This window comes from Juglans regia, chromosome 5, assembly GCF_001411555.2.
Source record: "Juglans regia cultivar Chandler chromosome 5, Walnut 2.0, whole genome shotgun sequence".
Lineage (NCBI taxonomy): Eukaryota > Viridiplantae > Streptophyta > Magnoliopsida > Fagales > Juglandaceae > Juglans > Juglans regia.
Genome location: NC_049905.1, coordinates 22,418,146 through 22,440,418, shown reverse-complemented (window position 1 = coordinate 22,440,418; position 22,273 = coordinate 22,418,146). Strand labels below are relative to the sequence as shown.

General features: G+C 39.3%; 1 protein-coding gene across 2 annotated transcripts in view; it reads left to right on the top strand.

The window, feature by feature from the left end:
- The window catches only part of LOC109002175 (calpain-type cysteine protease DEK1-like), an 88,960-nt gene that overhangs the window by 7,792 nt on the left and 58,895 nt on the right, over positions 1–22,273 (top strand). For both annotated transcript variants that reach the window (XM_035690169.1, XM_035690168.1), the window contains exons 4-18: positions 1,241–1,423; positions 1,666–1,801; positions 2,361–2,491; positions 2,607–2,721; positions 2,812–3,838; positions 4,000–4,110; positions 4,739–4,797; positions 12,381–12,543; positions 15,116–15,389; positions 15,493–15,643; positions 15,796–15,907; positions 15,998–16,163; positions 16,276–16,346; positions 16,471–16,562; positions 16,700–16,862. In XM_035690169.1, coding sequence (XP_035546062.1) covers positions 1,241–1,423; positions 1,666–1,801; positions 2,361–2,491; positions 2,607–2,721; positions 2,812–3,838; positions 4,000–4,110; positions 4,739–4,797; positions 12,381–12,543; positions 15,116–15,389; positions 15,493–15,643; positions 15,796–15,907; positions 15,998–16,163; positions 16,276–16,346; positions 16,471–16,562; positions 16,700–16,862 — 2,954 coding nt within the window. The remainder of the gene's footprint in view (positions 1–1,240; positions 1,424–1,665; positions 1,802–2,360; positions 2,492–2,606; positions 2,722–2,811; positions 3,839–3,999; positions 4,111–4,738; positions 4,798–12,380; positions 12,544–15,115; positions 15,390–15,492; positions 15,644–15,795; positions 15,908–15,997; positions 16,164–16,275; positions 16,347–16,470; positions 16,563–16,699; positions 16,863–22,273) is intronic.

The window sequence follows — 22,273 nt, the reverse complement described above, 5'->3', positions numbered from 1 at the left end:
GTAGTATGAATAAAGGGAAAAAAAAAAAAAAAAACTATTTTGAAGGCTCTTTCTAAAGGCTTATTGAATATTATTGCAATTGGATCCTTGGGTTTTTTAATAATGTGTGGTATGGTATAAGTGCACCTCAGATGGAGTTTTTTAAATTTTTATAGACTCACATAGGGTAAAAGAAGGTGAACCATCTAACTTAAACACAATTAAAGAGAAGCATCTACTAAGAGCTAATGGTTAACATGTTTATTGGTTTTTAAGCAAAGATCTTGATAGAAAAATTGAGGTCTCAAGGAGGGTGGAGACAAAGATAAAGAGGCAATGTAGAAAGACTAAGGGGTTGTTTGGAAGATGGGATGGTTTCATCTCATCCCATCTCCACTGATATCATCTCATCTTATTTCTTTTCCAAACATCACTCAAATAAATACTTTTCAATTTTAAATATTCAACTTTTTCATCTATTCATAACTTAATCATTAGAACTTTCCCAAACTTCCAAACAAAATACAAAAAACAATTTAAATTTATCAAATTCCAGAACAAAAATAATATTAAAAAATAATATTCTAATAATATTTTAACTTTATAATATTTTTATTCAACTTTTTCTCTCTCCTTTTCCAAAATCCCATTAAACATCATAACTCAAACCATTTCACTACTATTCACAAACTATTTCACTACTATTAACAAATTTCTCATCTCATTTCATTCCCCAAACATCCCCTAAATAAAGGTTTGAGAAGGCAGAGGGAAAATTGAGGTCTCGGAATGCTCCCGTTGTTGAGCGTATATATTTACCAATAAAAAAAGTAATATGGGGAAATGGTGGGTGGAGGTGTGTAGCAACCTATTGGGAAAAAGAGGATGAACGAGTGGTTAAAACAAACAAGAATATTCTTCGATAACTGTTAAAAAATGTGTTATGTCTGATGGCTTATGGAGGATTTTATTTTATCTAGTCAAACATATTTGTTTCTATCTCTTATTGTTTCTATTACAAGTTTCAATTGTTAAATTGTTTTGTTAATGCTGCATATAAAGACAAATGAGAGGGTGGGGGAATTTTTATTGTTACTTCTAAGTAATTTTATTTTATTGTTTAAGCATTATTGCTTTTTTATAGTAGTATGCCTTAACTGTCTCCAAAGGCACACACATACACGCATGCATATGCGCACAGAACATAGGTGAATATGATGTTGTCAATGCACTTAAAATTTCCTCCTTTTGGCTTCAACAGGGGCTGTTGCTATTCTACTTCTTCTGGCTGTTGCCCTACTTTGTGCATACGAACTTTGTGCTGTGTATGTTACTGCTGGTGCAAGGGCATCTGAGCGATATTCAGCTTCTGGTTTCTTTTTTGGTGTTTCGGCAATTGCCTTGGCGATCAACATGCTCTTTATTTGCAGAATGGTATTTAATGGTGAGCCCTGCAATTTTCTCATCATGATGCTTGTTTTATCCCATTCCCCAGCTTACAGGGATGTGATTGTTTGAGGGTACTTCACAAACCACTTGGCACGAACCTCACTGATGCATTACTTATAAAAAAAAATGAATCTTACTGATGAATTAATTTTTAGCCATTGCTGGCATTAGCTTGTAGTTATTCCTTGCATTTTATATATTTTTTGTTGTAACTATTTGATCTCCCAATCTGTGCAGGAAGTGGCTTAGATGTGGATGAGTATGTGCGGCGGGCGTATAAATTTGCTTATTCGGATTGTATAGAAGTGGGTCCTGTGGCTTGTTTACCTGAGCCCCCAGACCCCAATGAATTATATCCTCGGCAGTCTAGTAGGCAAGTTCTTTTTATTTGTTCTATGTTGTATTTTTTGATAAAAAAGAGTGCTGGGAGCATAGCTCAAGTACACGAGAAGTATACAAAAGATAAAATCAAGTTAAGACAGGACGGGAGAACAAGAATTCATAAAATCTGGAAAGGATGAAAAGCTAGTTGATAAGCTGTTGACAGATCTTTAAGTTGCCACTGGCTATTGGTTATTAGTAGGCTGGCATGGTTTCTTGAATGTGGTGATTTTGTTAATTCTACCTCTTGTTTCACAACGTGTTTCATGATTTAATACATGTGAGGTGTGATCTTAGGTAAAATGGGTGCAAAATAGCATTTATGGTATAGATAATTGGTAGTAATGATTGTACTGTTGTGTGATTCCTTAGCCTTCTGGGGAGGGAGAATGTGGTTGATTCTAGATCAGATTGGGTGTTAGATTTGAATTGTTTTAATTTTTGGCTGACTGTTACTTAAAAAAAAAACTTGGTTGACAATTATGGTGCATATTTGATTTATTTATAAAATTGTTTCCATGTATTCCTGGTCTTGCTCTTTGTTTTTACAGGGCTTCACATCTGGGACTTCTGTACCTTGGCTCACTTATAGTACTTCTTGTGTATTCCATCTTATATGGTGTGACGGCAAAGGACGCACATTGGCTGGGAGCAATTACATCAGCCGCAATTATCATTCTTGGTCTGTTTACATTCACTCTGTTAGTATGCAACTAGCAATTTGTATTGGTGTCTTTGTAAATAACGTAGATATAATTATGGTGCTAATTTATTCAATCGGATTTGTTGTTACTTAGATTGGAATATGGGTGCATGCCTGTATGGGTTTAAGCTTCTTAGCAGTCGTGTTGTGGCACTATTTGTAGCTGGCACATCTCGGGTTTTTCTCATTTGCTTTGGAGTGCATTACTGGTTTGTTTTTTTTTTTGGTAGTTTCTGATTGCAAAGCTTGCAATTCTGCTGGTTTTGGTCACTTTTGTCAGTCTGGTTTTTCCTTTTCAGGTATTTGGGACATTGTGTTAGTTATGCAGTTGTAGCATCTGTGCTTTTAGGAGCTGCTGTTTCTCGTCATTTATCGGTGACAAACCCATTAGCTGCAAGGAGGGATGCATTACAGAGCACGGTGATTCGCCTAAGAGAGGGATTTCGTAGAAAGGAACAGAACAGTTCATCAAGCTCTTCTGAAGGTTGCGGCTCAAGCATGAAACGCAGCAGTAGCATTGAACCGGGTCACCTCGGTAATGTAATTGAAGTAAGTAGCAGGAGTATGGCACAATGCACAGTTTATGGCGGTAATTGGAATAATGTTTCCCTGGGTCAAAATGCTAGTTCACAAGAGGGAATGAACAGTGATAAGAGCATGGATAGTGGAAGGCCAAGTTTAGCATTACGTAGTAGTTCTTGTCGCTCTGTTGTTCAAGAGCCTGAAGTAGGGACATCCTTTGCTGATAAAAATGTTGAGCCTACTAGCACCATGGTGGTTTGTTCTAGCAGTGGTCTTGAAAGCCAAGGCTGTGAGTCTAGTGCTTCAACATCTGTGAATCAACAGATGCTAGATTTGAATTTAGCTCTTGCATTCCAAGAAAGGTTGAATGACCCCAGGATTACATCTATGTTGAAAAGAAGGGCAAGGCATGGCGACCTAGAACTGGCTAGTTTATTGCAAGATAAAGGATTGGATCCTAATTTTGCCATGATGTTGAAGGAGAAGAGTTTGGATCCTACTATCCTTGCATTGCTACAGAGGAGTAGTTTGGATGCAGATAGAGATCACTGTGACAACATTGATATCACCATTGACTCGAACAGTGTTGACAATCCCTTGCCCAATCAAATATCTTTATCGGAAGAACTGAGGCTTCATGGGCTTGAAAAGTGGCTTCAATTGGCGAGACTTGTATTGCACCACATAGCAAGTACTCCAGAGCGAGCATGGGTTCTTTTTAGTTTTGTCTTCATCCTTGAAACAATTGTTGTGGCAATTTTTCGTCCAAAGACGATTAAAATCATGAATGCATCACACCAACAGGTAGCAAGATTCTTCTTCCTTGAAATAATTGTCTTTTTTTGGTGGCATCTTGATTGGTTCATAGATCACTCCAGTTTAATGCTGGAAACTAAATGGATACATGGTTGTTTGGTGTTGGCTTGCCCCTCATTTAAGTATTTGAAATTTTGTTATCTTTGCAGTTTGAATTCGGATTAGTGGTGTTGCTTCTTTCTCCAGTTGTTTGTTCAATCCTGGCTTTCCTTCGTTCACTTCAAGCAGAAGAAATGGCCATGACATCAAAACCCCGCAAGGTACAACTGCATATGTTAAATCTGATAGATTTTACATTTGAAGTTAAGGAATTTTTGTACCAGAGTTAATCCGGTGGATGATAGTACCATTACTTTGCAATTTCTCTTTGGCTTGATCATTTGCTAAAATGATGTGCTTGGAGATGTGGTTTTTGTATTGAAGGAGGCCTACTTGCATGTCTGTTATAAGAATGGTTTAATATCAGTTGCATGAAAATGCTTTTCTTGAGAAAGGAATACATATGAAAAAAGGCTGATACTAGCCTACAACGATTTTGCATTCATAATTTTTTTGTTTTTTCTTCAAAGCATTCTTCCCTACAGACTACAGAGTAAAAGCTTTTTAAGAAAGGCTGGCTTTTATTCTATCTCATAGATAAGTGAGTTCATAAATATGGAAGTTCAATTGCTAACTCCTGCATTGATAGTACATCATCAGAAAAGCAATTACTACTTATTACTTTAATACTAAAAAGCTATATATAGCAATATGTATAATATCAGTAATATTTTTTACCGATAAAAAAAGGCTGTGCAGTTGTTTTCACAAGTCCTGCTTCCCTTTTCTCGGGCTATTCTAATGGGATTATTGGGTGTTTTAACCGTCAATTGTGCCATGTTTCTGCAGTATGGCTTTATAGCTTGGCTACTCAGCACTTGTGTTGGGCTGTTGCTTTCTTTCTTAAGGTATGGCTCGTTTTCTTAAATAGATCATACTTATCTTTGTGTTCTTCCTATTGTGCTGATACTATTGTGTCATTGTGTGGAGCTTATATTCTTTGATGTGTGAATAAAATGATTTCTGGGATGTTAGACAATTGTTTTAGGTCCATTTGAATGGTTGACTACATGTTAGTACCTGGCATTCAGAAAATGTTGTGTTTTTTTAAATCAACATATAATTTACTCTCGTACTTTTTGAAAGAAATGTAAATTCCCATGGTCATGTTTATCAATGCTCAAAATGAATCCTCCATTTTCATTGTTAGTTGTATTATGAACTACAGCTTGTTGAGGCATTTGTTGATCTTTTTTCTTTTATTTAACCAGGTTAATTGGTTATCTTACATACTCTTTGGCATGGGTGAGAATATACCAGTGCTAAGTTCAAAATTGATTGCTTAGTATGCTCATGGAATGACCTCTCAATCATTAGGCTGTCACTTTGCATTGAGTTCCTTTCATGCATGATATTTGAGTGAGTGACAGCATATTAGTAAAAGAAAACTAGTTCGGTAAACACTGCAATATTGAAGAAATGATTTAGTAAAAGAGATTTTCCATATTAGTTGGACTGCTAAGTAGATTCCTTTGTATACGTCCTATGTACTTGGGCTTTGCCTATTCTTGGGAATAAAGTTTCTTATTACGTATAAAAAAAAAAAGGTTCTCCAGTGTGATTTTGGTAAAAGATAGTATAGTTGAAAGAATGAATAAGATTGATGGCTATAAGGTACCGACCAGTGACCTAAGCAACATATATAGTAAATTTTTTTATCTTATTGTTTACAGTTTAGAGTGGGTATATAAAAGCAATGTTGCTCCAGAAGAATGGCTAAATTGGAGACGTGCAATTGGATCAGTGTGTACTGTAGGTGAAAACAATACTAAATGGAAGGACTTGCTGGCTACAAGCAGTCTTTAACTCATGGACTATGATGTATCAAGTTAGATCTCCTTAGAACAATCATGGTGACAAAAAATTTATTGGTCAGTCTTGATTAAGATCAAGTCAGATGCACTCCATGGCTAGAACAAGGGCAAACGACGTAGGTTAGTGAGGAAACTAGTAAGGTCTATAATTTACTGCATGTAGGTTGAGCAGAAGGGCCAAAAAGACCTTTTCTCTCTCTCTTAAATATTTTCTCTCCGTACATTTCTTCTTCTTTCTTTGTTTTTACTACTGGTTGGCTGTGGTATGTCAATGACTACATTTCCTTGTGGAGATTAGTGCATTAGTCCAGTTGAGTTACTGTGTTGGTTGGTTTTCATGGGGCTGTGCAGAGAGGTAGTTATTGAACAGAAGGTATTTGAGTTCAGAAAGGAGAATGAAAGGTGGTGGAGAATTACAGAGAGTGGTCGGCGTGTGGTGAAATATATTTCTGTGGATCATGAAGCTTTGGGGTGGTTGGGTTTAATGGTTAAGGAATGTGCTGAGTCATTGGGTTCTTCAGAGTTCTTGAGAACTCGTAGAAAAGGAAACAATGTGTTAATGGTGAGGAGGGGATGCAATAACAATGGCAGTGTTATCTTCATTTCAGAGTTTGGGCATGAAAAGAGGAGAGGGCTGCTAGTGGTGCCGGAAGGAAGGAAGGGGGAGGGGTGGAGGAATTTTGGAGTTACATTGAAGGAGCTCAGCCCACCTCCCTCTGTTCCGAGTGTGAGAAACAGAGTAGCTAAAGGTGGTGGTGCTCCATCGTGGAGGGCAGCTGGTGCACTGTCGTACAGTGAGGTGCTCCAAGCACAGCAGCGAGCCGCGAGTGCTGTGGTGCCAGGAGAGAATAGTACAGAGATCGTGCAGCAACGAAGTGGAGATGGTTATGTACTGTTGGGGTCAAAAGAGGAAAATATCTTAAGAGTGCTGGGTGACATGGAGAAAAAAGTGGGGATGTTATTAGATGAAATAGATTGGCTGAAACGCAGCGTTAAGGGCAAGGAGATTCTGAGTTTGGGCATGGGTTGTGATGCGGGCGTTACTGAAGGGAGGGACTTGGGCATTGTTTCGGGCCAGAGGTCTAAGGAAGTAGGAAGCGGGTTGGTGGAGCAGTCTGTCTCGACAGGCTTAGAGATGGGCCCTGCTTTGGGCCAGGTTGTAGGCCCAAAGAAAGGCTGGAGGGCAAAGCCGCAGCCCGATATTTCGGCCCAGGGGCCGAGTTTTTCTCGTCCTCCAATGGCGCCGATATGCGCCCCGCCGGTTGCTCTACCGGCACAGAAACCGGCGCAGAAACTGCCAACAGCCTCGGGCGAGTACTCCAATGAGCCGATACTCCGGCGGGTGGAGCTGGAAGACGGCGAGATGGAACTAGAGACTTTGAGGGTCGTTTTTCCATCGTCATCAGGGGGGTTGTTGATGGGGAGTGCACAGACTAAGCCTTGCTTGGCGTCTGAAGTCCCAGATGCTGTAAGTGTAGGCTTGCCGGCAGAGGAGGGGCTTTTGTGTGATTTTCTGTCGCCGATTCGTGGGTTGTGTTTGGAGAAGGCGCAGTCTACGCCGTGTGTAGTGGAGGGAAGCCCAGTGGCGAATCCTGTGCAGCGTGACTCTCAATCAATGGAGATGGTCTCCGTTGAGGAGAATAAGTCTGGGGGAGGGTTTGAAGGATTAAAAGTTCCGGTTCCTGCTAGTGGGGAACCAAAATCAGTGTGTGGCTCGGAGTTGGATTTTTTTACTCCTGCCAACACTGGTGAGGAGGGGGCTATTCTAACTCCCTTGTGTACACTCCCCCCCAACTATGGGAATAGTTCATCAAAGTGGGTTTTCAAGAAAGTAGAAGAGATTCAAGCTATTATTGGGATTTCGTTTGGAGGTTATGAAAAACAATTCAAGGCTCTCCTCGTAGCACTTGAGGATAGCCATTCGAAGTCAGCCTCAAAGCGGAATAGAGAACTTAAAAAGTTAACATGCTCCATTAATTATGACGTGAAAGACGGGAGTAGCGGTAGGGATAGATCAAGAGGGAGGGGCAATATAGTTTTGTTATGAAACCTAAGATTTTATCTTGCAACGTTTGGGGGCTCAATGATCGCAATAAACGCCTTCGTATTAAATCATTATTGCGGATGTGGAAGTGTGATGTGGTGTGTTTTCAAGAAACAAAATTGCGTTGTATTGATAGGAAAATTGTAAGAAGTTTATGGGGGTGCTCATATGTGGGTTGGACTTACTTGGCCTCTTTGGGAGCCTTAGGTGGAGTGCTAATTATGTGGGATAAAAGAGTGGTTGAGTTGATTGAGGAGTGTATTGGTGAGTTCTCGATTGCGACTCTTTTTAAAAATGTGGTGGATGGATGGGAATGGGCATTTGCAGGTTCCTATGGTCCTAATGTGGATAGGGACAGGAGAAGTTTGTGGGAGGAGTTGGCAGGTATTTATTCAATATGGGATGTGCCGTGGTGCATGGGGGGTGATTTTAACACTATTTGCTTTCCTAGTGAGAGATCAGGGCACTGTCGACATACCATAGCTATGGATGAATTCAGTGAGTTCATCTTTGACTTGGACCTCATGGATATCCCTCTGGTAGGGGGTGAGTACACCTGGTCAAATGGGCGAGTTTGGTCGAGATTGGATAGATTCCTTGTATCTCCTTCGTGGGAAGAGAAATATCCGGAAGTAAGTCAGAAACGACTAGCTCGAGTTAGTTCAGATCACTTTTGGATTGTGGGGGTATTCACAGAGGGCGTCGGTATTTCAAGTTTGAAAACATGTGGCTTGCAGCGGATGAGTTTGTAGAGATGGTACGTGGGTGGTGGTCTTCATATCCGATTATTGGTACTCCAAGTTACATTCTGGCAAGCAAGTTGAAGGCACTGAAACAAGACTTGAAGAAGTGGAATTTGGAGGTTTTTGGTCATATTGATAATCAGAAGAGTACATTGTTGGAGGAACTGCAAGATATAGAGGATAAAGAATTCTTGGGAGATAATTCGGAGGAGGTGTTATTGAGGAAGGGCATGGTTATGGCAAACTTGGAGAGGGTTCTGTTGGCAGAAGAGACTTCATGGCGTCAAAAATCTAGGGCCCTTTGGTTGAAAGAAGGTGATAGGTGTACGAAGTTCTTTCACAAAGTGGCTAATTCACATCGGCGTAACAATGCCATTGAGTCACTTCAATCAGGTTCTCAGGTGTTATCTTCTCATCCCGAGATAGAAAACCATATAGTACAGTACTATGAGACTCTTCTCACAGAATCGGATTCTTGGAGGCCGAAGCTTGATGCTCTACATTTTGAGGCAATTGATGTGCAGAGTGTCAATATTTTGGAGAGACCTTTTGTTGAAGAAGAGATTTATAAGGTCATATCTGGACTGGCAAAGGACAAAGTGCCAGGGCCGGATGGTTTTTCAATGGGTTTTTTTCAAAGTTGTTGGGACATTGTGAAAGGTGATGTTATGCATGTTTTCAGGGAATTTCACTCTTTCCAAAAGTTTGAAAAATCCCTTAATGCGACTTTTATTGCCCTTATACCCAAGAAACACGGGGCTTTGGCGATTGAGGACTTTCGGCCTATAAGTTTGGTTAGTAGCATTTATAAGATTATCTCGAAGGTTATGGCTAACCGGCTTAGTCCGGTGTTGGAACGCATTATCTCTAAGTCCCAAAACACATTTATTAGAGGAAGACAAATTCTTGATTCAGTACTTATTGCAAATGAATGCTTGGACTACAGATTACAGGAGGGAGGTTCAGGTGTTCTGTGCAAGCTTGACATGGAGAAGGCATATGATCACGTGAATTTGGATTTTCTCTTATATCTGCTTGGGAGATGTGGTTTTGGGGTTAGGTGGATTGCATGGATACGCCACTGTATTTCTACAGCTCGGTTTTCGGTTTTGGTTAACGGCACACCTGCTGGTTATTTTGATAGTTCACGGGGATTGCGACAGGGATATCCTTTATCTCCTCTTCTATTTGTGATAGTTATGGAGGCTTTAAGTAGGATGGTACAGGCTGTTGTTGGGGGAGGTTTCTTATCGGGTTTCCAGGTGGGCAATGGTTCTGGTGGCCCTACTATCATTTCACACCTTCTTTTTGCAGATGATACATTAATTTTTTGTGAAGCGGATAGGAGCCAAATTAAAACTTTACGAGTACTGTTACTTTGTTTTGAAGCAGTGTCGGGGTTAAAGGTGAATTTGGGCAAGTCTGAGATGGTTCCTGTGAGTGCGGTCTCTAATATCCGAAGCTTGGCAAGACTGTTGGATTATAAGGTGTCCTCTCTCCCAATGAAATATCTGGGCCTTCCGCTGGGAGCAACATTTAAGAATAGAGCTATATGGGATGGGGTAGTGGAGAAGATAGAGAGAAGGTTGGCTGGCTGGAAACGAGTGTATTTATCAAAAGGGGGCCGCCTCACTCTTATCAGGAGTACTCTCGCTAATCTCCCCACCTATTTTTTATCTTTGTTTCCTATGCCTGTAGGGGTGGTGAACAGAGTGGAGAAACTCTTCAGGGCATTCTTATGGGGAGGCATGGGGGAGGAAAAGAAATTCCATCTGGTAAGATGGAAGACTGTATGTGCCTCAGTTGTGAACGGGGGTTGGGAGTGTGTAACTTGAGAACTTTTAATAAAGCTTTATTGGGAAAATGGCTTTGGAGATATTATTTGGAGGGGGGAGTATTATGGAAGGATATTATTGATGCTATATACGGTGTCGCTTGGGGTGGTTGGTGCTCTAAGGAAGTGAGAGGGGGATATGGTGTGGGTTTATGGAAGTATATAAGGAAGGGGTGGCCATGTTTCGCAAATCAAATCCGTTTTGTAGTTGGTGAGGGCATTCGGATCAGATTTTGGAGGGATGTGTGGTGTGGAGATCATGCATTGGAAAGGGCTTTTCCGGCCTTATACCGTATTGCAGTTAATAGGGAGGCATCAGTGGCGGATGTGCGTTTATTCTCTCATGGTGCGTATCAGTGGAATATTCTTTTTAATAGGGATTTCCATGACTAGGAATTACCTATTGTTACAGAATTTTTCAGCTTACTATATTCCATGGAGACTACTATGACACAGCAAGATAGTTTGAAGTGGAGGTCCAATAATCACAAGATGTGTACAGTTAAGGTGTATTATAGCATCTTGAAAACAAAATTTGATATTACTCCGTTTCCTTGGAAGAACATTTGGAAGACTTGAGTGCTTTCTAAAGTAGCATTTTTTGTTTGGAGTGCTACTCTTGGGAAGATATTGACCACAGACAACTTGAGAAAGAGAGGATGTGTGGTGTTGGATTGGTGTTACATGTGCAAGAAGAATGGAGAGTCTGTGGACCATCTATTACTACACTGTGAGGTAACAAGAGGGTTGTGGGATGAGATTTTTCTTAGGATTGATGTTGCTTGGGTTATGCCCATGAGGGTGATGGATTTGTTGGGTTCTTGGCCAAAGATGCAAGGCTGTCATCAAGTGGCAGTTGTGTGGAAGATGATCCCGTTGTGTATTATGTGGTGTATTTGGACAGAAAGGAATGCGCGTTGCTTTGACGATAAGGAACGTACAATATCTGAGTTGAAGAATTTTTTTCTCCACACTCTTATGTGTTGGTTTTCCACTATAGTATTACCTGGGGATAATGTCCAGGATTTCTTGTCTTTAATTTACCGTTCTTAGAAAGTATTTAGGAGCTCTTATGTATACTTCCTGTGTACAATGGCTATGCATTTTTCATTCATATATATAATTTCTATCTTTTACCGATCAAAAAAAAAAAAAAAAGGATGTGGTTACAATGGGCTTGCTACACCTTTAGTTTTGTATCAACCCTTTATTCTTTCCATATTTTTGTGCCTTTTTCCTAGATACTGTTGTGAAAGTAGCTCTTGGCTATCTTTTTCCTCCTAAGTAGATGTTGTCAGGGTAAGAATTTTGCTTTGGTTCTGTATGATTACATGTGCTTGCAGCCCTTCTGTCTCCGTTCATGGTTCATACGGTCACGAGTATGTAGATGTGTGATGGGGTAAAAGAGAACAACTAATATGTACTGTAGTTAAAAAAATACTGTGAAAACTTGAAAGCATTTGAACTTGTCTGTAAATGTTAGTTGATAGTCAATCTATACTGGTTAGCGCGAAGACCTTTTCTATGTTGAGGTTAAGAGCACCGATTCATTTGTAGCTGGGCTTCTAGAATGTCTTGGAGCGTAGTGAGTATAATGATACGTTTAAGTGAACTCAGATATTACAAATGAAGTGTAATGGAAAATCAAGATGGTTATTAAGATTTTTTTAATTGATTTCTTTCCTGTCCTTCTTATGTCCATGAATCAGATTGACGGTTAATTTGGATCTTTGCTATAATCTAAAATAAATTTGGTTCCTTTAAGTTTTTTTTTTTATCTATTCTTTCCATGAGTAAAGAGCATTATTGATAAGTGCTATGAGCGCAACCCAAGTACACTAGGGTTTACAAAGGGGAAAAACTACTATATACTACAATGACCCTTTGATATGGCTGTTACATTAATTTAATGTTCTGTTATGCCTTGATTTTTTTGGGATAAGTAGAAGGTTGACATTAAAGTGATTCTGCATTGGTTTTTGTGTTTGTCTTGCAGCAAATCATCAATACTTCTTGGATTGTCTTTGACTGTTCCCCTTATGGTCGCTTGCCTTTCTATTGCCTTTCCTATTTGGATCCGTAATGGTTATCAGTTATGGTTTAATCAAGTGCAATGTGCTGGTAATGCTGGAAATCATCATACGCCTGGGACAAAGGAGGTTTGATCTGTCTATTTCCTTCCCTACATTAGTGCAAGCACACAATTATCTTCAAATAGACTTTTTTTTAAAAACAATTGAGTACCCTGGTATACAGCAAGTATACAAGAGATCTAGTATTAGCCAAAGGAAAAAGTGTTAGAAATTCATGAATTATCCTCAGGTCTAAGGTTCGAACCATTGGTGTAAACAATTTCTAAGGGCCATCAAAGTAGGGCATTTCCCCATGAATTACTTGATGTGTGCTTGCAGGAAACTCCTTACAAAGAGTCTTTGCATCCCCGAGATTAGTCTTGACTTTGTTTCGGACACCCTATGCCAATCAAAAGAAGAAAATACTCAAATTTGTGACTATTGAAGAAGGGGTTGGGGTTGGGGAGGTGTGTTACATTCCAATTTGGGCTTGGTGTATTTTGGGTAGGTTTCATGGGATTTTTGGGTCATTAGGGGCTCTCTTGTATGGGCTAGGTGTTTTTTTGTATACGTCTAGTATACTTGGTTACTCCTATTGATTTATATATATAATATTTTTACTTATAAAAAAAAAACTATTGAAGTAGCCAATTGGACTACCATTTACTAGAACAGAGAATCTTGCTATTGATTTGCACCATCTAATCCACGAGCACCATCCCTCCCCAAACCCACACCTCCCAAGCAAGTGGAGTAGGAAATCCCAATTGACATGATCATATATGCCTTCTCCATATCTAACTTACATAGGATCCCCGAGTTACCAGATTTTTGTCTGTTATCTAGACACTTATTGGCAATGAGGATTGAAACTAGGATTTGCTTTCCTCATACAAATGCGTTTTGGGGTTTTGTTATAATCTTCCCCAACACCTCCCCTAATCGGTTTGCAAGCACCTTAGAGATGATCTTATACACCCCACTCACAAGACTAATCGGCCGAAAATCTGTGACAGTTGATGCTCCAATCTTCTTAGGAATTAGTGCTATAAATGTGGCGTTAAGACTTTTTTCAAAATTTTCAGCCATGAACAGCTCCTGAAACACCTTAATTAAATCTCCCTTCACCACTTCCCAACAAGTTTGGAAGAATCCCATAAAAAATCCATCCGGCCCAGGTACTTTGTCTTTGGCCATTTTCCTCACCACATCATGAACTTCCATCTCCTCGAATGGCCTCTCCAACCTCGAGGCATCCTGTGGGTTAATAGAATCAAAAGCTAAACCATCGAACTTTGGCCACCACCCCATTTGTTCTGTAAGCAAATGTTCAAAGAAACCAACAACATAATCTCTAATTACAGGGGCCTCGTTACATGTTGCATCCTTTATATTCAGCATCTCTATAGCGTTGGTTCTCCTGTGAGAATTGGCCACTTTATGAAAGAATTTTGTACTTCGATCCCCTTCTTTCAACCAAAGCTCTAGATTTTTGGCACCATGAAATTGCTTCTAGCAAAATAACCCTCTCTTATTCAGTAACCACCTCTGACTTTCGAGATATTTCTTCCAAGGAAATAGTCCGGCCCTCCTGTGTCCTCTCTAGCTCCCAAAGCTCTTCCAATATGGACTTCTTTCTTTCTCCTATGTTGCCACAAGTCTGTGTGTTCCAAATCTTCAGGTCATTTTTTAAAGTTTTCAGTTTACCTGCAAGAATGAAACTAGGGGTTCCATCAAATTGATATGAGGACCACCATTGCTGAATGCTGTCCACAAAACCTTTAGTCTTCAGCCACATATTTTCGAATTTAAAATACCGACACCCTCCTTGGATACACCACCACAATCAAGCAAAATAGGAAAATGATCTGAGCACTGACGAGACAGCCTCCTTTGACATACTTCCGGATACTGAGCTTCCCAATCTGAGGATACTAAAAATCTGTCCAATCTAGACCACGTATGATTATTTGACCATGTATGTCCAATCCAACCCAGTGATATTTATGCTACCCATGTATCCATTTGCACAAAAATCAAGGATACAATTTTCTGCATTTTTATTTCTCTGTATATTGCTTTTATGCCTTTTGTTTTTCTCCTTTTATGCATGTTTCTTCTTTTTTTCTTCTTCTTCTGCTTCTTGTTGCTTTTTTACTAGCTACATTTTCCCATATTGCTGCCTTGACATGCATATTATTTTATCTGATGTTTAGGCTGTGACTGGTGTTTATTTCTTTTTTTGCCTTTGGATTCATTTTGTTGTGTTTTCCACTTCTCTAACTTTTCAACTTTTTGTTTCCTTTCTCTCTCCCCTAAATGGTTATTGAGAGTTCTTGATGCAAGAAATCTTCTTGCTTCAGTTTTGTTCTCTACTATGACTTCTCTATGTTACCAATCACGTAAATCATCTGATATGGACTTAAAATACTGAATAGTTTCTGTAGTGGAATCTTTATTTGCTGTTTGCATTTAGCTGCAATTACCTGAAGAACCAAAAGTTGTTTCTTTTTAAATTTAAGGCACTTGTGACTTGGAAATCTATTGTCGGAGAGTTTTATCACTTTTGGTCACTTTTTTGGTGTCTTTTCTACCTGGATTTTGCTTTGTATTGTCTAGCTTTCCTTTCTTGTTCTAATTAAATATTCTTCTCTTTCAGGGTGTTGTTCTTGTCTTTTGCATATCACTGTTTGCTGGATCGGTATTAGCTCTAGCTGCAATAGTATCTGCAAAGCCTTTAGATGATTTAGGATACAAGGGATGGACTGGTGAGCAGAAAAGCTTTAGTTCTCCTTATGCATCATCTTTGTACCTTGGCTGGGCAATGGCATCTGCAATTGCTTTAGTAGTTACTGGCGTGCTGCCAATTCTTTCATGGTTTTCAACATATCAGTTTTCCCTTTCCTCTGCCATATGTGTTGGGATATTTTCAGGTAGTCTATCTAAATTTGCTTTGGTTTTGATTCCTGCTTCTTCCACCGGGTTGGAGTGAGATGTTAATCTATCATATTCTTTGTTTCTGCAATTTCTTTGTAGTCATTCTCGTGGCATTTTGTGGTGCATCCTATTTAGAAGTCATTAAATCTAGGGATGACCAGGTTCCAGCTAAGGGTGATTTCCTAGCTGCTTTAATTCCTTTGGTTTGTATTCCAGCTGTACTATCACTTTGCTCTGGTTTGCATAAATGGTGAGTAACTCTTCATGTGATTGTGGTTTAGCAACTTGGCTTTCCTGTTCAAATTTTAAACAAGCACGATGTTCAGGCATTTTCAATAACTTCTGCTCAATAGCCTTAGGGCTGCTTGATCACCTTCTAATGTGCTATGGGACATATTGCAGGAAAGATGATGATTGGAGACTATCTCGTGGTGTATCTGTATTTATAAGCATTGGTCTTCTACTCCTGCTTTGTGCAATATCAGCCATTATAGTTGTTGTTAAACCTTGGACCGTGAGGATCACTTTGGTGTTTGCAGTGAATTTTAGCTTTAAGCTGTGATGAACGTGTCTAACTTTGCACCTTTTTCTTAATAAAAAACAGATTGGTGTGGCATTTCTTTTGGTTCTTCTCATGATGGTACTAGCTATTGGTGCTATCCACCACTGGGCTTCAAACAATTTTTATTTAACCAGAACACAGACGTTCTTTGTTTGCTTCCTCGCTTTTCTTTTAGCTTTGGCAGCATTTCTTGTTGGTTGGTTTGAAGGTGAAGATTGGCAATCCATCACCACCGTATTTAATTTTCCTAGTCTATTAGTTCTTAAAACCTATATTGTAATGCTGCTTATGGCATTAACTTTTTCACCCTTCCTGTTCAGATAAACCATTTGTCGGAGCATCTGTTGGTTATTTTTTATTTTTGTTTCTTCTTGCTGGAAGAGCATTGACTGTGAGTTATATCAATCTCTCTCTAATCAAAGTTGGAATCTTTTTTATTTATATTTGATCTTGTCCAATTTCTGGTTATTCTTTCTGATCTTGGTTTGCATTATATTATAACCCTTTTTCTGCAGGTTCTTCTTTCACCTCCAATTGTGGTCTATTCTCCAAGAGTACTGCCTGTGTATGTCTATGATGCTCATGCTGATTGTGGAAAGAATGTCAGGTTTGTTAACTGTCCTCTTGATCTTTTGTCTCTAATTTGTTAGCATGTTCTAACTCTTAACTTACTTTGCTCTACCTATCCTCTGTATTAGTATTATTTATTCACACCTACTGTCTGTCAAATCATTGGCTTGACAGTGCTGCATTTCTCATGCTTTATGCGATTGCTTTGGCAACTGAGGGCTGGGGTGTTGTTGCCAGTTTGAAAATTTATCCACCGTTTGCCGGTGCTGCTGTATCAGCAATTACTCTTGTTGTAGCCTTTGGATTTGCTGTCTCTCGTCCATGCCTGAGTCTTAAGGTTTGTGTAATAACAACCAATTTTTTAAAGTTCAACATTGCTTTAACTTAAGAGTTATTTTACAATATTCTTTTGACTTGTGTTAGAGGACATGGTTGTAATTAGTGTAACTTATGAGGGTATAATTGTCATTTGTATGTAGTATGTATATGCTGTTGAACATCAATGAATAACATGTAGTATTCCTTCTCTATGTTCGACTACATGGTATCAGAGAGTTGAGTAGTCTGTTGGTGGTGATTGTGCAACGGAGCTAGTGGTGGTTAGTGGCGCAGAGTGGTTAGTGGTGGTTAGTGTGGTATCACATTCGTTGTCTGTGGTGGTTAGTGTGGTTTTTCCTCTTTGTCGTTGGTGGCCGACAACTTTTTTCAAGGTGTTTCCAGTGACCTTAGATGTCTTCTCCGGTATTGGGCACCAAAACCCAGCTCGCGGTCGTTGTCTGTGCACTCCGGTGAGTTTCCCGTCGTCATCGGCTGTCGAAAGGCTTGTTTATCATTGGCGACGTTGAAGTCTCAGGGTGTTTGGTTGCAGGTCTCAACTATCCAATCGTCGACTGCGTATGCCCCCAACCTGGAGGAAGAGCTTATTCCTATCCAGAATAACACCCGTTTGGTAACAAGAATAAGTTAAACCCAACATCACTTATCCTCGTTTAGGATAAATTATTCCCGTTTAAGGTTAGTTTTGAAGCCGGTACCGACAATACCCGAAACATACCTGATGCAGGCTAGTTCAGGCCCGATGCATCCTAGTTCAGACCCAAAACAAACCGGTTGAGACTCGATACATGCCGATTCTGAGCCAATTACGTGCTTGTTTCGACTGGTACATGCTGATTCCACTCGATATAGATCCGAAATTTGGGTTCTTAAGCTGATTCTACTTTTCCAGATTGTATTTCTCAGTTTTTCATCCATATTTCATATTCTGTGTGGATTCTATGTCCAAGTTCAATTGTTGTGATACTTTTCTCCATGGAAACTAAATTTGAGTCACTGCCTTTTGCACCAAACTTTAATCTGCCTATGACTTCGGTGAATTTGAATGGAAAAAACCTTATGTTGTGGTCATAATCTGTTGAAATTTTTTTGAAAAGCAAGGGCCTTCTTTGTACCCACGTGGTTGATCCAATGCCTGACTCAACTAGTTCTACATTTGCTCAATGGGAGCAAGAAGATGCTGAAATCTTGTCCCTGATGTTGACTAGTATTGAGCCTAATATTTGCACTGGCTTAGTACATTTTGACACCACTCAAGAGGCATCTCAAACGGATGCATTCGGGTACTGGGAACATAACTTATATTTATGAGTTGTGTCAGCAATTCTTTGGTTTGGAACAGGGTGCTTTGGGCCTGTAAGAGTATTATTATCAAGTGATGAGCATATGTGAAGAACTCAAAATGTATCAACCTATCATTTCTGATGTTTCAAGTATGCTACAACAACGTGAAGATTTTAATGTTCGGTTTCTTGTTGGCTTAAAACCTTAGTATGAGTTGGTGCATTCTCAAATTTTGGCAAGTCCACAGCTTCCCTAATTTTCTAATGTGTTCTCCCAACTTTAGCGAGCCACAATATCTGGGCAAGGATCTCAGTTGTCTTCTGATCAGAGTAATGAGAGATCTGCTTTAGTTACCTCCTATGTTGCTCCTGGTGGGCGTGGAGGTTGGGGTGGTAAAGGTGCACGTGGGGGACGTGGTATAGGTAATCCCACTCGAGGTCATGAATCTCGTAAGTGCACCCATTGCGGTCTCACTAATTATTTAGTGGACTACTGTTGGGATCTACATGGTAGACCATCTGGGTCAGCTAATCAGGCCATTTTTCAAGATGCTACATCATCGTCAAAGAGCTCCGACATGACTCCAGAGATGATTAGCATATCTTAGGATGAGTATGATCAGCTTTTGGGTCGCACACGGGCGGCTTCATCTTCCATAGCTATTCTTGCTCATTCAGGTACAACTTATGCATGTCTTGTCTCATCTACTCAAGATCTATGGATCATCGATTCAGGAGCTAATGAACATCTAACCGGTTTGTCTTATTTCTTATCTAAGTTAGATACTATGACATTTCCAAAGAGTGTTACTCTTGCTAATAGTTCTCTTGCTAAAGTTACACGCATTGGATCCACTAAGCTCACTGATTCTATATCCTTGTTATCTGTTCTATATGTTCCTAGTGTTCCCTTTAGTTTGTTGTCCATTAGTAAAATTACTCAAACTCTTCAATGTTCTGTGACCTTTTATCCCTCTGTATGTATCTTTCAGGATCTCAAGATAGGGAAGAAGATTGGTATGGGGCATGAAGCTAGTGGTCTGTATTACCTTGATGTCAAACAGTCACCTACTCAAGCCCTCACATCCTCATCATCATCTGCTTTTGAATGGCATTGCCACCTTGGACACTCATATCTTTCTCTTTTGAAACGTCAAATTAGGAATCTTGGAAATGTGTTCCTTTTCTTGTGAAGCATGTCAGCTTGGCAAATACCATCGTGTGTCTTTTGTACTTTGAGTTGATAATCGAGCTTCTAGTCCTTTTGAATTGGTTCACTTTGATATATGAGAACCAATCGACATTGTATTAAACAAGTTTTAGTATTTTGTTACATTTGTTGATGACTATTCTCGTATGACATGGTTGTTTCTGATTAAAGCACAATCTGAACTTCTTTCTATATTTAAAGTCTTTCAGGAAGAAATTAAAACTCAATTTAGACAGAAAGTTCAAGTTTTGGGTTATGACAATGCTTAAAAATATCAATTTAGTGTCTTTGCTACTTAAGTAATACAGAAATTGTTCATCAAATTTCATGCTCTTATACACCCCAACAAAATGAGGTGGCTGGACGCAAAAAATCGTCATTTGTTAGATGTAACCCGAGCACTTTTACTGCAAATGCATGTTCCTAAACGTTTTTGGAGTGATGGTGTTCTTACTGTGTGTCACCTTATTAACTGTATGCCTTCATCAGTCCTCGATGGTTCCTCTCCCTTCTCCATCTTGTTCCCTTTCTCCATCTTTTTCTCTCCCTCCAAAAATCTTTGGGTGTGTTTGCTATGTTCATAACCTTGGCCCAAGCTTTGATAAAAGCTTGATCGACGTGCTACCAAGTGTAATTTTTGTTGGTTATTCTCGGACTCAAAAAGGATATCGTTGCTATAGTTCTGCTCTTAGACGTTACTTCACGAGTGTTGATGTCACCTTGTTTGAGTCCGTACCCTATTTCTCGGACACATTTTTGGTTGTTGAATGTGATCCTCTACAATTACCGACTCTTACCCTTCTCCTACACACTCACCCACTTTTACCCAACCCTTCTCAGTGCTTTCCCTTGGTTTCTTTACAGGTGTACTCGCATCGCTTGCGGCTCCCGTCTCCCATGCCTCCACCAACCTTGTCTCAATCCTCAGATCCTGAGTTACCTAGTGCTTCAAACTCTCCACCTAATGTTCTTCAAAAAGGTAGTTGTTCTTGTGTTACTCAACATCTGTCTCTTGTCATGCCGTATCTCCATCATTTTCATGTTTTACTTCTTAACTTTCAAAACTTTCTATTCTTAAGGTAGTTCAGGATAATTTATCTGATTCGAGATGGAGGACAGCTATGAAAAATGACATGGATGCTTTTCACCATAATGAGACATGAGATCTTGTTCCTCTACCACCTGGTAAACAATCTATTCGTTGTAGATGGGTATATACAATCAAATTCCATCCTGATGGTTCTGTGGAACATCTGAAAGCCCACTTGGTTGCTAAGAGTTACACTCAAAGTTATGGCATTGATTACGACAAGACTTTCTCCTCGGTTGCCAAAATTTCTTCTGTTTGAGTATTGAGCTCTCTTGTTGCTAATTTGGATTGACCCTTATTTCAGTTGGATGCTAAAAACGCATTCCTACATGGCGACTTGAATGAGGAAGTGTATATGGAGCAACCATCTGGGTTTGTTGCTCAGGGGAGTGTCGAAGTAGTGTGCAAGTTAAAAAAGGCATAATATGGTTTGAAACAATCTCCTCGAGCATGGTTTGAGAGGTTCTCTGATACCATATTGGCATTTAGTCTTCATAGATGCCGAACAGATCACTCGGTATTTTACCTACATAGTGATGTAGGTCATATATTGTTAGTTGTATATGTGGATGACATTGTAATTACTGGGAGTGACTTAGCTGAAATTGCAACACTGAAACAATTTTTACATGATCAGTTTCAGATAAAAGACTTGGGCTAACTTAGATACTTTCTTGGAATTGAAGTCGATAGATCTAAAAAAAGTATTAACCTATCTCAAAGAAAATATGTACTTGATCTTTTGGAAGAAACTTGCATGTTGGGTGCACGGCCTATTGACACTCCTATGGATCTAAATCGTAAACAATTTGGAGATCCAAGTCGGTATCAAAGACTTGTTGGGAAATTAAATTATCTTACTATCACTATACTTGATATCTGTTATGCAGTGAGTGTAGTGAGCCAATTTCTACAAACGTCCAGGGTCTCACAGTGGGATGTTGTAATCTATATTCTTCATTGCAATCCATATTCTTTGTTATCTTAAGCGAGCTCCTAGCCTTGGATTGTTATATAGAACAAATGGACATCTTAGAATTGAAGCTTTTTCAGATGCTGATTGGCAGGATCTCATTCAGATAGAAGATCGACTACTGGATATTGTACCTTTGTGGGAGGTAACTTGGTTACATTGAAGAGTAAAAAACAAACAGTATTAGCTCGGTCTAGTGCAGAAGCTGAATATAGAGCAATGAATCACACTACTAGTGAGCTAGCATGGTTGCAACACTTTCTTCAAGAGATTGGGTGTCCAGCTCCTATCCCTCTTCAGTTGTTTTGTGATAATTAAGCTGCAGTGCATATTGCGTTTAATCCTGTGTTCCATGAGAGGACTAAACACATTGAGATTGATTGTCACTTCGGGATAAGATACTAAGGGCTCGTTTGGATAGTGAGATGAGATGTGATGGTTTTAGATGAATTACATAAAATATTGTTAGAATACTATTTTTTAATATTATTATTGTTTTGAGATTTGAAAAAATTGAATTGTTTATTATATTTTGTGTGAGAATTTGGAAAAGTTGTGATGATGAAATGAGATGAGATGAGATGAGGTGTGATGGTTTCTGTATCCAAATGAGCCCTAAGTGGTGACATTTCTACACTCTTTGTGAAGTCTGCTGATCAACTTGCAGATATATTTACCAAACCACTGTGTTATAGTTGGTTAAAGCTTATTTGTTCCAAGCTAGGTTTATATGATATATAAACCTTGATTTTTGCTGATTTGTTTAAAGATCTCTCATTTTTTATTTGCTGACGATACCTTGATTTTTAGTGAGCCTGATTCGGATAATGTTCGTGTTTTAAGAGCACTTTTGCTA